The sequence below is a fragment of the Lindgomyces ingoldianus genome (assembly GCF_010093535.1).
Source record: "Lindgomyces ingoldianus strain ATCC 200398 unplaced genomic scaffold BDR25scaffold_33, whole genome shotgun sequence".
In the NCBI taxonomy this organism is placed as follows: Eukaryota; Fungi; Ascomycota; class Dothideomycetes; order Pleosporales; family Lindgomycetaceae; genus Lindgomyces; species Lindgomyces ingoldianus.
The window spans coordinates 403350-417052 of NW_022985194.1; the positions used below are offsets into that span (position 1 = coordinate 403350).

At 50.3% G+C, this 13703-nt stretch overlaps 7 protein-coding genes across 7 annotated transcripts; 3 read left to right on the forward strand and 4 right to left on the reverse strand.

Annotated features, from left to right (window-relative positions):
* Positions 1-96: 96 nt before the first annotated feature.
* Positions 97-1908, reverse strand: BDR25DRAFT_76355 (epoxide hydrolase 1). The gene is made up of 4 exons (XM_033699002.1): positions 1492-1908; positions 1236-1439; positions 374-1159; positions 97-197 (listed from the first exon to the last, which is right to left on the reverse strand). The coding sequence occupies exons 1-3, from the start codon at positions 1814-1816 to the stop codon at positions 480-482; spliced, it is 1209 nt and encodes a 402-aa protein (XP_033543412.1). The 5' UTR covers positions 1817-1908; the 3' UTR covers positions 97-197; positions 374-479.
* Positions 1909-2111: 203 nt separating this feature from the next.
* On the reverse strand, positions 2112-3411 carry BDR25DRAFT_377144 (terpenoid synthase; the record flags this gene model as incomplete). Its single annotated transcript, XM_033697482.1, has 3 exons — positions 2112-2730; positions 2802-3084; positions 3135-3411. The coding sequence occupies 3 exons, from the start codon at positions 3409-3411 to the stop codon at positions 2316-2318; spliced, it is 975 nt and encodes a 324-aa protein (XP_033543413.1). The 3' UTR covers positions 2112-2315.
* A 746-nt stretch (positions 3412-4157) lies between these two features.
* BDR25DRAFT_377148 (cytochrome P450) lies at positions 4158-6221 on the forward strand (the record flags this gene model as incomplete). Its single annotated transcript, XM_033697483.1, has 9 exons — positions 4158-4374; positions 4436-4567; positions 4613-4892; positions 4944-5009; positions 5056-5131; positions 5184-5521; positions 5591-5675; positions 5731-5891; positions 5971-6221. The coding sequence occupies 9 exons, from the start codon at positions 4158-4160 to the stop codon at positions 6134-6136; spliced, it is 1521 nt and encodes a 506-aa protein (XP_033543414.1). The 3' UTR covers positions 6137-6221.
* Positions 6222-6695: 474 nt separating this feature from the next.
* On the reverse strand, positions 6696-7931 carry BDR25DRAFT_306081 (Metallo-hydrolase/oxidoreductase). The gene has a single exon (XM_033690548.1). It carries the CDS (start codon positions 7858-7860, stop codon positions 6937-6939), a length of 924 nt encoding a protein of 307 aa, XP_033543415.1. The 5' UTR covers positions 7861-7931; the 3' UTR covers positions 6696-6936.
* Positions 7932-8329: 398 nt separating this feature from the next.
* Positions 8330-9523, forward strand: BDR25DRAFT_336436 (uncharacterized protein). Its single transcript, XM_033693100.1, has 2 exons — positions 8330-8538; positions 8595-9523. The coding sequence occupies exons 1-2, from the start codon at positions 8387-8389 to the stop codon at positions 9442-9444; spliced, it is 1002 nt and encodes a 333-aa protein (XP_033543416.1). The 5' UTR covers positions 8330-8386; the 3' UTR covers positions 9445-9523.
* A 777-nt stretch (positions 9524-10300) lies between these two features.
* Positions 10301-12876, forward strand: BDR25DRAFT_237176 (sulfate permease-like protein; the record flags this gene model as incomplete). The annotated part of the gene is made up of 3 exons (XM_033685576.1): positions 10301-10720; positions 10768-12643; positions 12701-12876. 3 exons carry the CDS (start codon positions 10301-10303, stop codon positions 12874-12876), a joined length of 2472 nt encoding a protein of 823 aa, XP_033543417.1.
* A 464-nt stretch (positions 12877-13340) lies between these two features.
* Positions 13341-13505, reverse strand: BDR25DRAFT_236701 (uncharacterized protein; the record flags this gene model as incomplete). The annotated part of the gene is made up of 1 exon (XM_033685558.1): positions 13341-13505. A coding segment is annotated over one exon (165 nt), but the record flags the coding sequence as incomplete, so codon positions are not given.
* Between the last annotated feature and the right edge of the window lie 198 nt (positions 13506-13703).

A 13703-nucleotide genomic window follows, 5' to 3' on the forward strand; every position in this document is an offset into this window, starting at 1 on the left:
AACTCGCGCGCCACGCTTCTCGGGCATGGAGCGTTCCCCGATGAACTGATCCTGTGCTGACAGCTCAAGATAGATGACTGTTGGTGTAACACCATGCGGGTAAGCAATTCGCTCGTGCTTTCACAGTGATTGGCTGGGTAGATCCTTGTCACTCAGATAAAACAGGTTTATTGATCCGAGGGATTCGAAAGATTTACCTGCAATCTTCTTGGCGGGATGTACACAAAATTACTCGAAGCGCACTGCTCAAACGGTGTAAAGGATTATGAGCAATGCAGGGCCGATTCCGCTCTTTCCTTCTCCCCTGCGGCGGCACCTCGTGCGGATTCGTTTTTAATCTTTGTGAACCGTTTCGTACGTGGGAATGCCATACTTATCGGGGTGAGTAGCGCAAAACTCCTCCCAGGGAGGATGCAGACCGCCTAAGAGAACTCTGTATAAAATAGTTTCCGGAATTTTGCATTTACAGACCCCTAGGCCTAGGCGGTATTTGCCAACGAAATCTCACCGTTGCTGATCATCTTCCTAATATCATCAGCCAGCATCTCTGGTTTTTCGTAAGCGGCAAAGTGGCCCCCTTTGTCGTGTCTTTTTTCAAACACTACAGGTCCCAGAGTCCTGCCCCAGGAACTTGGGAGTACCACAACATCTCTTGGGAAATAGGATAGACCCAACGGAGTGTTGTTCCACTTCATGAAAGATTCCATCTTAGCACTCGGATCTACAGGATTCAATATCTCGTAGTACAGACGGATGCTGGCATCAGCACCTGCTCGACTGAACAGATAGATGCTGATCCAAGTGAGTACTTCTTCGTCATTCCAGGAGTAGTGATCGGTCCAGTCATGGAGTTTTTCATAGATCCATGCCAGGAGAGCAACCGGGCTGTCCGCGAGCGCGAAACCCAATGTATGGGGCTTTGTGCTCTGGATCTGGTTGTAGCCTGATCCCTCAGTGCGGAACCATTGCGAGCGTTCGAGTCCGGCTTTCTCAGACGCAGTATATCTTCCGGTGAGATACTGCAGAACCAAAAGGGGGGTAGAAAGAGGTGATGGTGGTGATGTCAGGATGAAATTGAGGTGCGACGCGAGAACGTGACTAGGATAGAGGATTCCGAGCGCACGTGTGATGAGGAAGCCCCAGTCACCACCCTGTGTCACTTCCCACTCATTGTGTTAGACTTTACGTCTAAAGAAAGAAGATTACAAGACGTTGAAGACGTTGAAGACACGCACCATATTTTTCATAGCCAAGCTGTAGCATCAATTTGTGGCATACTTCCGCATACTGCAACACACCAAACCCGGGGTTGGAAGTCCGCTGTGAGAAACCGCAATTCGGCATGGAAGGGGCAACGACGTGAAATGTTTGCTCGCTGCCATCTACACGAGAAGTGAGGAGAGGCAAAACCTTTGTGACCTCGAGAAAGCTTCCGGCCCCTGATGAGGAGCGTCAGCAATAAAAGCGGGAGTTTTGAGTGGATGAACTCACAGCCATGACAGAATAACAGCGGAATACTGTTTGCATCCGCTCCTTTCTGATGTATAAAATGAATTTCGAGGGAATCCTCGTGGCCGTCAACGGAAATTTTGGTGGTGAATTGAGGAAGCTCATTCAATTTGGCTTCAATCTGGCGCCAATTGAATTTCTGCTGCCAATGCTCCACAATGCGTCTGATATCATTGAGTGGAGTGCCGTACTTCCAGTCATTGGAAAACTTCGTCTGCCCCGGAAGTACCGCGAGCTCGAGTTTCTTTCGCAGTGTCTCGATTGCTGTGTCAGGGACGGAGATTTTGTACTGCTTGATGGCGGACATGATGAAGAAATCCCTTGAAGGGAAGATAGGAAAGCCAAATACCTGCTTAATGGGCAGTCGATTGTTCAAGCTCTTTCCTAAGCTACTTGGTGGGGCACAGTCACCCAGGTCAGCACCTGCAAAGGCGAGGTGGTGCGCACATACCACTTCCGAGGCCCCGGCCACCCGCATGGGGCCAGTAGCTCATTTATTAAATCATGGGTGGTCCACATGGGCATAAACTGAGACGGGAGATTCCACTACCCTGGATACGACTTACCAAGCCTTCGGGGCGCCAGGTTAAATAAGTCCCCATCCAATAACTAAGCAGGAGGAGGAAGGATAAAATGCGTTCGCGAGTTCCTGCGGCGGTCATAGGACACACCCGAACCCCGTTTGTTTCACCTGAATGCTTGGCTTGATCACTTCAGCGTCAATTCTTCTAAAGACAGTACTTGCGCAAGACAGGGTGCACAGCCAAGCTACCGTAGATTTCCATAGTCGCCCACCCGCGACATACTCAACGGCATGGATATTCGTTATATCTCGGGCAAGTGATACTCCAGACCAGATTACCCACATAACTCAGCAGTAGCGCCTCAAGATATGTCCGCAGATCTTTAGACAAGGACATATCTTCCTTGGCATTGTCCACAATGCAACGGTACGTGGAGATCCACCGTCGAATTTCCGCCCGGCAAATCATTTTGGCCTCAGCTTCTGTAACGGACTTTTCTCGCATGATGACCCATATAGCGTTGAAAACGCAGGTCTGCCCTGCTCGTCGAGCGGCATCTCGCTCTTTGTTCCACGAGAACAAGTCATTGGTGAGCCCCAACGCAGCGTATGCCGGTTTGGCTAGTGTATGGCATTTCTCATATTCATTGTCTGGGATAGTGAGAGCCATGCCAAATGTAATGAACCCAAACCATATCCTAAGCGTTCCATCAGCCTTTATCCGTGCTTACAAAAATGTAGCATTAGATCTAGCAACTCGCAAACTTACAGCTCTCCAGCATCTATAACTCGGGCAGGAATATACTCCTCCAAAGTATCGGGAGGAGAAACCCTCACCCTAGCAGCTGAATTCACGAACGTCGCCCAAGAGTTCATCATTACAGCGGCTCGGCGTCCGTCGATGGCCATCATCTTTGACAGTATCTTTGCCTGTAACTTTTTCTCTCGACGAGAGGAGGCACTCGATTGTTGGTTCAAAACATCCGAAAATGCGTCTAGCAGTCCGTAACTCTCGGCGGCAGGGTTGATTGTGTCCATATTTTCCAATTTATCTATGAAATATTAGAATTTCCATAAAATTCGCAATAGGCAGGATACTTGCCGTCATAAAGAAAGGCAAATTCATTGGCATAAGATATGATTTCAAGCCTCTCTGGCAAACATTCCGGAATCGTTGCACTCATAAATTGATACTGACGTCCAAGGCCCCCATTATACCCATCTATCGAAGACACATGCATGTTCCACTCCTTTTGCATATCAAGCGTGCCTTTGACCTCCTTTGCCCAGTCTTTGTGCATTCGGAATACAACGTCAATCTCTAGCCCTTCGGCCTCAGAGAGCTTAAGGTTGCACTCTTTGGAATAGCAATACTCCATGTTGTGAGGCACTTCACTACTGTAAAGGAAGATACGTGAAGTTCTACCTTTAAAAATATATTAATAAAGATTTGCTTCGACCAAAGATAACGTCTGAAGGAGGCGGACTTTTTGCAAACCTTAGGGTAATCCAGGACGCAGAGCAATCACGCCAATCCTAAGTTTGTACAAAGCAAGAGATCAGGCTCCACGCCGCAGCATGTACCTTTCTAGCTTTCTAGAAACTGAAACAAGTGATAAACTTCGCCCGACGCGAGACTCTCGGCTGCAACCATCTGTCCAGGTTCACGGCAATATGCAAGGGCCGTCGACGATCATTGCTGTGCCGCAATATATCCACGGACTCCGTGTAACCAGTGGAAGCGGTGGTGCAATAAATCAACCGGCTTGTCCTCCAGGGATTTGGTAGCTGCCGAGGATTGTACGAAGCCTGTACTGTACGGACCCACTTCATGCGACTACGGGATTGGCCAGAGACTTTCCGAGGGGTGATGGATCCCAGACATTACTTTGAAAGTTACAAGGCACTCTCTCCAGATCTTCGTACGCTTGAGCAAATACAGTACCCGAGTGCAATACCTGACTTGACAGACCGGGTTGGTCCCGTGAAATGTGGGGCCGTAAGCTACCTATCGATGGAAGGTACAGATCTATCACATGATTGTCCCAGAGTCGCTTCTTACTCCTCCCCGCGGCCGCATTTATGGTCTGTTGAATTGATCTGGCAGCTGCTTTGGGTCCTAAAAATGGCACTCATATCTCTTGCAAGCCCGATATTTGCATTGACCGTTGTTTCTCTTGTTTACTTTATCTGGCTCGCGTTCTATCGCCTCTGCTTCTCGCCCTTGGCACGATTTCCTGGGCCCAAACTTGCTGCCGCTACGCGATGGTATGAGTTCTATTTTGACTGGTGGCTTGGGGGGAAATTTGTCTTTGAGGTCGAAAGATTGCACAATGAGTTTGGTATGTTGCACTAAAAAGGTTTTGCAAGCGCCCGATAGAAGCTCATGCGGAAACGCACAAGGCCCCATAGTTCGGATCAACCCTGACGAGCTGTCCATAAACGATCCAGACTTCTACAACGAGATATATGTTACCGAGTATCGACGTCGTACTGAGCATTATGATGTCTTTGCCAAGGGCATCGACTTTGATGGTCAGATACACCCTAGCATCCCTTGGTAACTATTAACACCTTCAGGGTCATTCTTGCTCACCAAAGACCATGATTTACATAGAAAAAGACGAAGGCCATTCGAGCCTTTCTTTTCCAAGAAAGGTATCTCGTCTTTTCAGCTCATTCTGGCTGAGATTGCTTTGAAGTTAGAGTCTCGCCTTTGTGCCCTCGAAGGCACAGGACAGATCATTCGTCTTGACCACGCTTTCTCCTGTTACTCTGGAGACATAATGAGCAGGATATGTTTGGGGAAGGATGATTCCCGACCAAATTTTCTGAGCGACCCAGACTTTTCACCGGGGTGGTATTTCTCCCACTCGCGGCTTTAACGATCATATTCAGATAATATCATCAGGTACAATGTTGTTCACAAGATGGTGGTTCAAACCCCGTTGTTCACAGCGTTCCCATGGCTCATTCGGTAGGGTATCAGCCTTCATAACAGCTCAGTATCTGAATCGCGATAGCATCGTCAGCACTGTGCCTCAGAATTTGCTCCTATGGGCATTTCCCCAAGGTCAGGTGTTCAATACGTTTACTCAAGTAAGAAATTCCATCACAACAATCTGTCTCGGCAACTGAACAACAATTTCAGGAAGCAAGACAACACATCAGGAAGATTCTTTCTGAAGTCTCGGATAAGAGAACAAAAGCCTCCGTGTTCCACACAATTCTCACTAGCGATATGCCCGAATCAGAGAAAACCGAGGATCGTCTTACAAAGGAAGCACAATCAATGCTCGCGGCGGGGACTGTTACCACGGCGCGCACTATTGTCGTGGCGACATATTATATCCTTTCACAACCCAACCTCCGGTCGCGCCTAGCAGCAGAGTTGAGTCAAACAATGTCTTGTTGGCCTCGTCATTCACCAACATGGTCCGAGCTAGAGAAACTACCATTACTGCAAGCCATCATCAAGGAAACGCTAAGGTAAAGTCAATCACGATCGGACGTCTCAAAGAGCTCAGAGGTGTTCTCTTCGCTCACATGGCCGCACAGAATCAGCTACGGAGTTATGCATCGATTACCCCGAATCTCACCTCACGAGCCCATTTTCTATAAAAACTATTTCATCCCAGCAGGCGTATGTCGTTCACCTACAGGCGTTCTTCTTGGGCTACAATGCTGAAAACTGATAGATACCCGTTGGAATGTCTGCATACCTGATGCACAGCAACCCAGACATTTATCCTTCACCGCACAGCTTTGTCCCCGATCGCTGGATTGGCGACATCGATCCAGCCATGAATCGCAGCTGGGTTCCCTTTTGCAGAGGTTCGCGAAATTGCATTGGAATGAAGTAAGGCTCTCAAAGTCTTTCGGCGTGCGCGTTAGCACCATTTGTTGAACTCACTGACGTTTAAATCTCCTACGAGCAGCTTAGCAATGGCGGAGATGAGTCTCATTTTGGCGGTATTATTCCGGCCCAACAGTCCCAAGCTGGAGCTCTTTGAGACCGATGAGAGTGACGTGACGCTCGTGCATGACTTTTTGATACCGCTTCCAAGGCTAGATACGAAGGGTGTTCGAGCGACTGTGGGCTGACTCGCGAGCTTTGCGGGTTCACGATCTAGGGGTTGGTCATGCCGGGTTCTGAGAATTGGGCCAGTGATCCACTACCTACCTTTCCTTAGCCTGTCAAGAACTATTGTGGGTAGTCTCAGCGCTGTTGTCAGAATACGCTTTTTCAAGCCCCCAACCGCCTCTGCGCCGACCATTGATGTCGCATTCCTAATACAGAAACCTTCTTTCCATAAGCCACAACGGCTACTTCACTACTGTGGCACCTACTACATTTACTATGGCACCGACTGCCTTTACTATGGCTCCTACTGCCTTTACTGCAACACATGTAAATAAATACTCTGCAGCAGAGCATGAGACTAGAACACAACACAACACACAATACACTTCACTTATTAGCTCTTCACATAGCCGCATGACTACGCAACCTCTATTTGCAACAATTGATGATAAGTCAATTAGAATTACTCCAGTGCTTAGTCTACACCAAATCTCTAACTCTTGGAATGTACTTCTCGTTAACGGAATATCATAGCAGCATTGCCAAAGACATCAATTCGGTCAAACGACACGATCGAAACCGGTATCTACTATTCTCCCGGGCACATTCCATCTCTGCGGTATGATTCGGAAGAATGGCTTTAAGCCCAAATTCTGGCATCCAATAGACAACACAAGGGGAGAAAGCCTGGTATACGATGCGATAGCTTCCGCCCGTTGAAGACCCAGCATCTCTGGGTATTATACCATGCCCTCGCCTTGAGAACATCGACAGCAGTGACAAAAATAGGGAAAGTTCAAATAGATTACAACCCTTAGCCTTAAGTCTCGATGCCCCAAGTCCACGCCTCCTCAGGTACTTTCAACGGAACATGAAAAAACCTATGTCCATGCTCACTCGCACTCGGAAGTTGTCCCGCACGTATATTGAACTGTAGTGCTTGATGAAGAAGTCTTGGCTCACCCAGTGTTGCATCCCGCTGTGTCCTCCACTGAACGAATTCGTCCAAAGTCACTCCATCATGAACGTGCTTGTTCTTCTCCCGCTGTTCCGCCACAGTCGCAAAAGCGCGAGGTTCCGTTCGTCCATCTTGATTCGGTGGATAATCATGGCCCGAGTACAGGCGGCAGTCCGGTGGGAGGGTCAGCAATCTCATCATGGATTTGAACAAAGCTGTTGCATCTCCACCAGGGAAGTCGCATCGGGCCGAACCGACGTCGGGCAGGAAGAGAGAGTCGCCTGTGAAGACATTGGAGCCGATCACGTATCCAACGTGGTCAGGGGTATGGCCGGGCAGATGTAGAACCTCGATTTCCAGCTTTCCAAGGGGTAGATGCTCCCCGTCCTCGAGCAACTTGTCGAAAATGCTGACATATTCGGCCTCATTGATGTGGTATTTGGTTGCGAAGGTACGTTGAACCTGCTCAATACGCTTACCAATACAAATCTGAGGCTTCGGGTTTCCTCCGCGGAGAAGTGTTTGTTGGATGTATTTCGAAGCCGTGAGGTGGTCTGCATGAGCATGGGTCTCGAGGATGTAGACGATCCTGTAGTCGTTTCTCTTGGCTAAATCGATGAGATTATCGGCTGAAGTCGTGGTAATGGTGCTTGTGGAGATATTGAAGTCGAGAACGCTGTCAATGATAGCGGCGTCCTTGGTTGCAGGATCGGCAATGATGTATTGCCAGGTGCTAGTGTTTGGCTCGAAGATGGGGTGAACCTCGGGCTGTGTAGGGTCCTTCATGATGAACCTGAAATATGAGACGTAGCAAACGCGTTAAAATCGATTTCGTGAGAAAATGCAATGATGGTCACTTTTCAGATGTTGGGTGGCCCTTGAGGGTAATCCCGAGTCCATATATGCTTCACATTCCATCACCACGACCATCTAGCCCAGTCATGATGATAAAACCACGCGAATAATCCCGGGGAGGTTGGCGAGAGCTTTGCCCTGCGGGCCGACGGGGAATTGATTCAGCTGTGTCAGGTGACCGCCGGGGAAGACTTTTGTGTTCGGCGACCAGAGCTCAGAAGGAAAGATGCCACGGACCACCATCCCCGAACCGCACTCCGCCCGTTGAGTTTCGGCCGTGATTCTCGCGTTCGAGAGGAGGCGAGAGGCGACCCGAATTTCAGATGACTGGCCGGCTCGTCGACATCCGGCCCTGTTTTCCTTTCAAGAGTTGGCTTGCCAACACTTTTAAACAGCCAGGCGAATTTTACTACCACCACTCCCGGATACGGTCAACTTCTCGCTGAACCACGCAGCTATGGATCTCACAGTGCATACATTCACGGGCATGACCTTTGGGGCAGCGCTCACAGCATCTGGAGTTTGGAATCCTTCTACAATTGTCGAGCAAATGCGGTTTCACGACTTCCACATGCTCAAAGTCTTCATGGCAGCAAGTAGTGCGAGCGCGTAAGTTAACCTCCATACTGCATTAGAGAGTGGTCCTAATTAGAGCTTTCCTGAAGACTCATGATGCATCTCCTATCTCTGTCAGGTCGCGTACCAAACAAACCAAGGCCAGAATCAAGACTCCTTACTGGTATACCGTACGACGGAAATATCATCGGAGGAGCAATGGTCGGCTTCGGCATGACACTCACGGGAGCTTGTCCCGGTACCGTCCTCGTCCAAATCGTTACAGGAACATATCCGGGACTATACTCTTTCATCGGGGGACTAGCTGGTGGCATTCTTTACATTCCACTCCAATCTTATCTAAGAAGACCATGCGCGAAGTCTGGAGACGAGAATCTCCTGCTCTATACGAAATACCATCTCAGTCCTAGCTTGTCGGTGCTAGCCTACGAGTCAATGTGCATTGGGGTAATCGGACTCGCCACGAAGCTTGCACCTGCACAGGGAGACAGTCTCTTTCTTCCACCGGTCGTCGGGGGGTTGTTCATCGGCGCAGCCCAACTGGTCTCACTAGCCTTGCGTAGAGCTCCTGTGGGGATCTCGACCGCATACGAAGACATCGGAGCCAAAGTTTGCGGTTTTTTCAAGGAGGAGGAATCGAAGCAGGGAGGGCAGTTTCCTACCCAAGCAATGGCTTTCGCAGCTGGTGTGATGATAGGAGCTTCTACTCTTGTTCGACTCGTACCAAAGATTGTCTTGGCAAATGCGGGATTGGACCTTGGGATATCTCCCATGAGAGCTGTTCTTGGGGGAGTTGTTATGGTGCTAGGGGCAAGGTTAGCTGGTGGTTGCACTTCGGGTCATGGGATCAGCGGGATGAGTATGCTCGCTACGTCGAGTGTGGTGACGGTAGCAAGTATGTTTGGAGGGGGGATGGCGCTTGCACAAGTCATGTCGTGACAAGAGAAGTGATAACAGTTGGGACTCAATAGAAAGATGAGATGGAACGGGGCATTTGCTAAAATGTACTTGATTCTGTAAATGGACTGAGGATGGGTTGCGTCATACCCTGACCCACATGGGCTGCGCACGTGTCCGTCGCATTCACCCTTCAAATAGAGTAAACGGGTCAGCCTATACCATTTCCCATTATGTAAGCATCCCAAGCAGTTGCGCAAATACTCGGTGGGAGCCCTGAGGTAGTCCAGAACTCCGTCTTATTCTCCAAGACATTCATGTCGTGATCGTATGAGCGCGAAGGCCGCACGACTTCTCCGAAACTTTGGCCCACCTGAAAAACCTCGGCGAGGAACCATCACCTGATGGCTTGGGGAGAGGTTGCCCTCCGGCGAGGTTGCACTTCCAGAAATTCCCCGATTGGTCCGCTGCACAAGCGAGTCTCGACTTCTATCGCCGAACTTCCTTCGCCATCCACTTCTCAACCCCCAACCCCGGTGTTCACAGAGAATTCGCCCGATTTGTAATGCTTGATGACTTTTTGGCTGTCTACTGATGACGCGGCATGGAGACTGCAGAGCGATAGGCACCACATGAAGGGTTCATGGGCTTCTAGCTATGCAAGTTGTGTTTCTACGTGCAAAGTCACTTGAGTTGGGTATCTCCAACTCCACAGAATCATTCACCGCCTGCGAGGCTTCTTCCCATCACGAGTCGCCGAAGCGGGCAACTGGTGACTAAGTACCAGTAGCTCGTGGCTCCATTCTCAAGAACATATACACCATGGCGCCACCACATGGCCGACATGCCTGCGGCCGAAGAAGCACAACCTCTCCTGGACTCAAGTTCGGCGCCAATTATGCCTTCGGTATCTCTTAAGGGCAAACTAGCAAACAAATTATTTCATACCGACGCACAACAACGCCCCGAAAGCGAACAAAAAGCCCTCAAGGAGCTCGCCAAGGACGCGGTAGTTACGCCGTACGTCGAGGAAGAGCCGTCTGTAAGAGAATGGATATGGAGTCTCAAACCCACAAGGGAAGGCTCGGTCAAGTATTTTAACAGCTTGTTTCCGTTCATTTCGTGGATGCCTCGGTATAACCTACACTGGATGCTCGGGGATGCCATTGCGGGTCTCACAGTTGGCTTCGTCGTTGTCCCGCAGGCAATGGCGTATGCCCTTCTAGCCAACCTTAGTCCCGAGTATGGCCTGTACACGTCGTTTGTGGGTGCAGCTTTGTATTGGCTGTTTGGCACATCGAAAGATATTGTAATAGGGGTTAGTGTTACTCCCACCTATAAGTTAGCCCAGCTGATTCTTTCTAGACTACTGCCGTCGGATCCCTTCTTGTCGGCGGAGTCATCAACACAGTAGAACGGGAAAAGCCTGGCGTCTACACCCGGGAAGAAGTTGCCAAAGGGCTCTCATTTCTATCCGGCCTCATCCTCATCTTCCTGGGCCTCTTCCGCCTGGGCTGGCTGATCGAATTGATTCCCTACGTTCCCATATCCGCTTTCGTAACATCAGCCAGCTTCACCATCATTGGCACTCAACTCCCAGTTGCCCTCGGTATTACGGGAATCAAGACAAGGGAAGCTCCATACAGGGTGTACATCAACGTCTTGAGAAACCTCGGGAAGACTAAACTTGACGCCACAATCGGACTCACATCGATTGTCCTCCTATTCATCCTGAGGGACGTCTTCGCGAAGCTAGAAGTACGGCGGCCAGCGAAGAAGAGACTATGGGCCATGTTAAGCTCGCTTCGGTTGACCTTTGCAATTCTCCTATACACCTTCATCAGTTGGCTCGTCCACCGGAAACTACCGAAAGGTCAACACAAATTCCGACTTGTAGGCCATATTGAATCCGGATTTAAACACGCTGGTGTGCCTAGAATGTCCCCCGAACTCTTCGGCCTAGTTGCCCCCGAACTCCCTGCCATCATTATCATCTTGATTATCGAGCACATCGCAATTGCGAAATCATTCGGTAGAATCTATGGCTACACGGTGATTCCGTCCCAAGAAACCCTCGCACAGGGTGTGTCCAACACACTCGGGACCTTTATCGGAGGGTACGCCTGCACCGGGTCGTTTGGCGCCTCTGCCGTCTTGACCAAAGCGGGCGTCCGGACGCCACTGGCTGGACTCTTCAGCGCCATGATTCTAGTGCTGGCATTATACGCGCTCACGGCTGTCTTCTACTACATCCCCATGGCGGCTCTCGCAGGCCTAATCATCCACGCAGTCGCGAATCTGATGACTCCACCAAGCGCGCTGTATAAGTACTGGAAACTTGCTCCCCTTGAGCTTCTGATTTGGATCGTTGGAGTGGCAGTCGCGTTGTTCGTGTCCCTCGAGACGTCAATCTACGCCACGATTGCACTATCGTTTGGTTTATTACTCATCCGCACCGCTCGCTCCCAGGGCAGTTTCCTCGGAAGAGTGCAAATCCACCGCGTGGTGGCTACACATACCCAGAGACACACCCATCTCCGAGCTACCGACAACGACGAAGCCGAAACCACCTCCTACAGCTCCAGCACGCACATTGACGGCGCCGAACACCCTCCCGCCCGAGATGCCTACCTCCCCCTCTCCAAATCTCGGTCCCCAAACCCACGAATCCCAGTCCCAGCCCCCTACCCAGGAGTCTTCATATACCGCTTTAATGAATCCTTCAACTACGTCAACAAAGCCCAACACCTTGACCACCTTCTCTCTTACATAGTCTCCCACACCCGGCGCACCAAATCCGGCGACGGCATCCCAATCAAAGACCGTCTCTGGTCCGAGCCCCTCGCAACACCAGGCCGCTCACCCTCTTCCGATCCATCAAAGCCGCTCCTCCGTGCCGTAATCCTGGACTGCGGCACCATCAACCACCTCGATATAACCTCGATCCAAGGCCTGATCGATACGCGAAACACGTTAGACCGATATGCGGCTCCAGAAATCGTAGAATGGCATTTCGCGGGTCTAGCGAACCGATGGGCGAGGCGCGCACTGTCGGTCGCTGGGTTCGGAGTCCCGGTTCTACGTGGTGATGATAGAACCGGGAATTGGTGTCCGGCGTATAGTGTTGCGAGTTCGTTGGCGGGGGCGACGGCGGAGGATAAGAGGAAGGGGAGGGAGATGAAGAGGGAGGTTGAGGGGGGCGATGAGGAGAGAGTGGTTGTGGAGATGGATGACATGACGGGTAGGAAGGGTGGGTGGGGTAAAGAGGGTGGGAGAGAAGGAGGGGTGGGCAAGAGAGAGGTTGATGGGGAGAAGCGGTTGGAACCGATATATGGAGTCGATCGTCCATTTTTCCATGTCGATCTTGTGGATGCGGTGGATATGGCTGTGAGGGATGCGAGGCGAAGAGATGAGATGATGGGTGTACACTCGGACACGAATGTCCATGAGCATGAGAATGGGAGTGTGAGTTAACACAAAGAGGCTTCAAATCCCAGCCTCTTAGGCCGCGAAATCTCCCTCTTTTCTACTGTCCATTTTTCAAGTCTATACCGGATCATAACATAACATCACATCTAAATCCCTCACTTCTACGCGACCGCGAAAACCCTCACAGGCGTAACTTCAAACTCTTGGGGCGGTGCACAAACGCATTATAATCACCTCACGTTCCCTAGAGAAATTATAACTCTGTCTATCCGCATACTGATACCCCGCATAAGCAAAGCTCACTGTGATATTCGCCGGACCCACACCATTCCCTGGGTCGACTCTTGGTTCGGATTTCGCTGCTACGCCGTTATTCACGCCTTCAAGGATTCGGCATGTCTGTTGTTTGAGCGGTTAGTGAAGTGTTTATAAGGTTGGAAGATGACTATAGGAAGGGAGAGTTTTGGCCGCACAAATAAGAGTTCATGCACAGTAGATTAAGGGAAGGGTTACATACCTGATAAAACCCGGTTTTCCTGGCCACTGCAATACGCCTTCACACCCGCAATTTCCGTGCCATCGGAATGCACACTCGCGATCGTGACATTGAAATCGTGACTGCGGGTTTTTCGGCCACAACCCGCGGTCCATCCGCTGACCTCCCAGGTCCAGTTACTCTAGATAGTAATTTAATAGGTCTAGGGGGGAGGAGACAGGGGAGGACAGGATAGTTGTGGAAAGAGCCAATAGCGCGGGGGGCGGGGGGGAGGGGGGGAGGGAGGAGTGCATTTTTTATGGATTGGGTTATTTCGGTGGAAGTGAGAACAACCGGGCAAGAAAAGTGGGAGTGATGTTACAGTTTGATTGTGGAC

Excerpts from the sequence above, each read along its gene's own strand:
- BDR25DRAFT_76355 (XM_033699002.1), bottom strand. The coding sequence starts at position 1,816 with ATGTCCGCCATCAAGCAGTACAAAATCTCCGTCCCTGACACAGCAATC. Across the intron at positions 1,440-1,491 it reads GCTGTTATTCTGTCATGGCT|GGGCCGGAAGCTTTCTCGAG; the intron begins GTGAGTTCATCC and ends GCTCCTCATCAG. Across the intron at positions 1,160-1,235 it reads GCTTGGCTATGAAAAATATG|TGACACAGGGTGGTGACTGG; the intron begins GTGCGTGTCTTC and ends ATGAGTGGGAAG.
- BDR25DRAFT_306081 (XM_033690548.1), bottom strand. The coding sequence starts at position 7,860 with ATGAAGGACCCTACACAGCCCGAGGTTCACCCCATCTTCGAGCCAAAC.
- BDR25DRAFT_336436 (XM_033693100.1), top strand. The coding sequence starts at position 8,387 with ATGGATCTCACAGTGCATACATTCACGGGCATGACCTTTGGGGCAGCG. Across the intron at positions 8,539-8,594 it reads GCAGCAAGTAGTGCGAGCGC|ACTCATGATGCATCTCCTAT; the intron begins GTAAGTTAACCT and ends GCTTTCCTGAAG.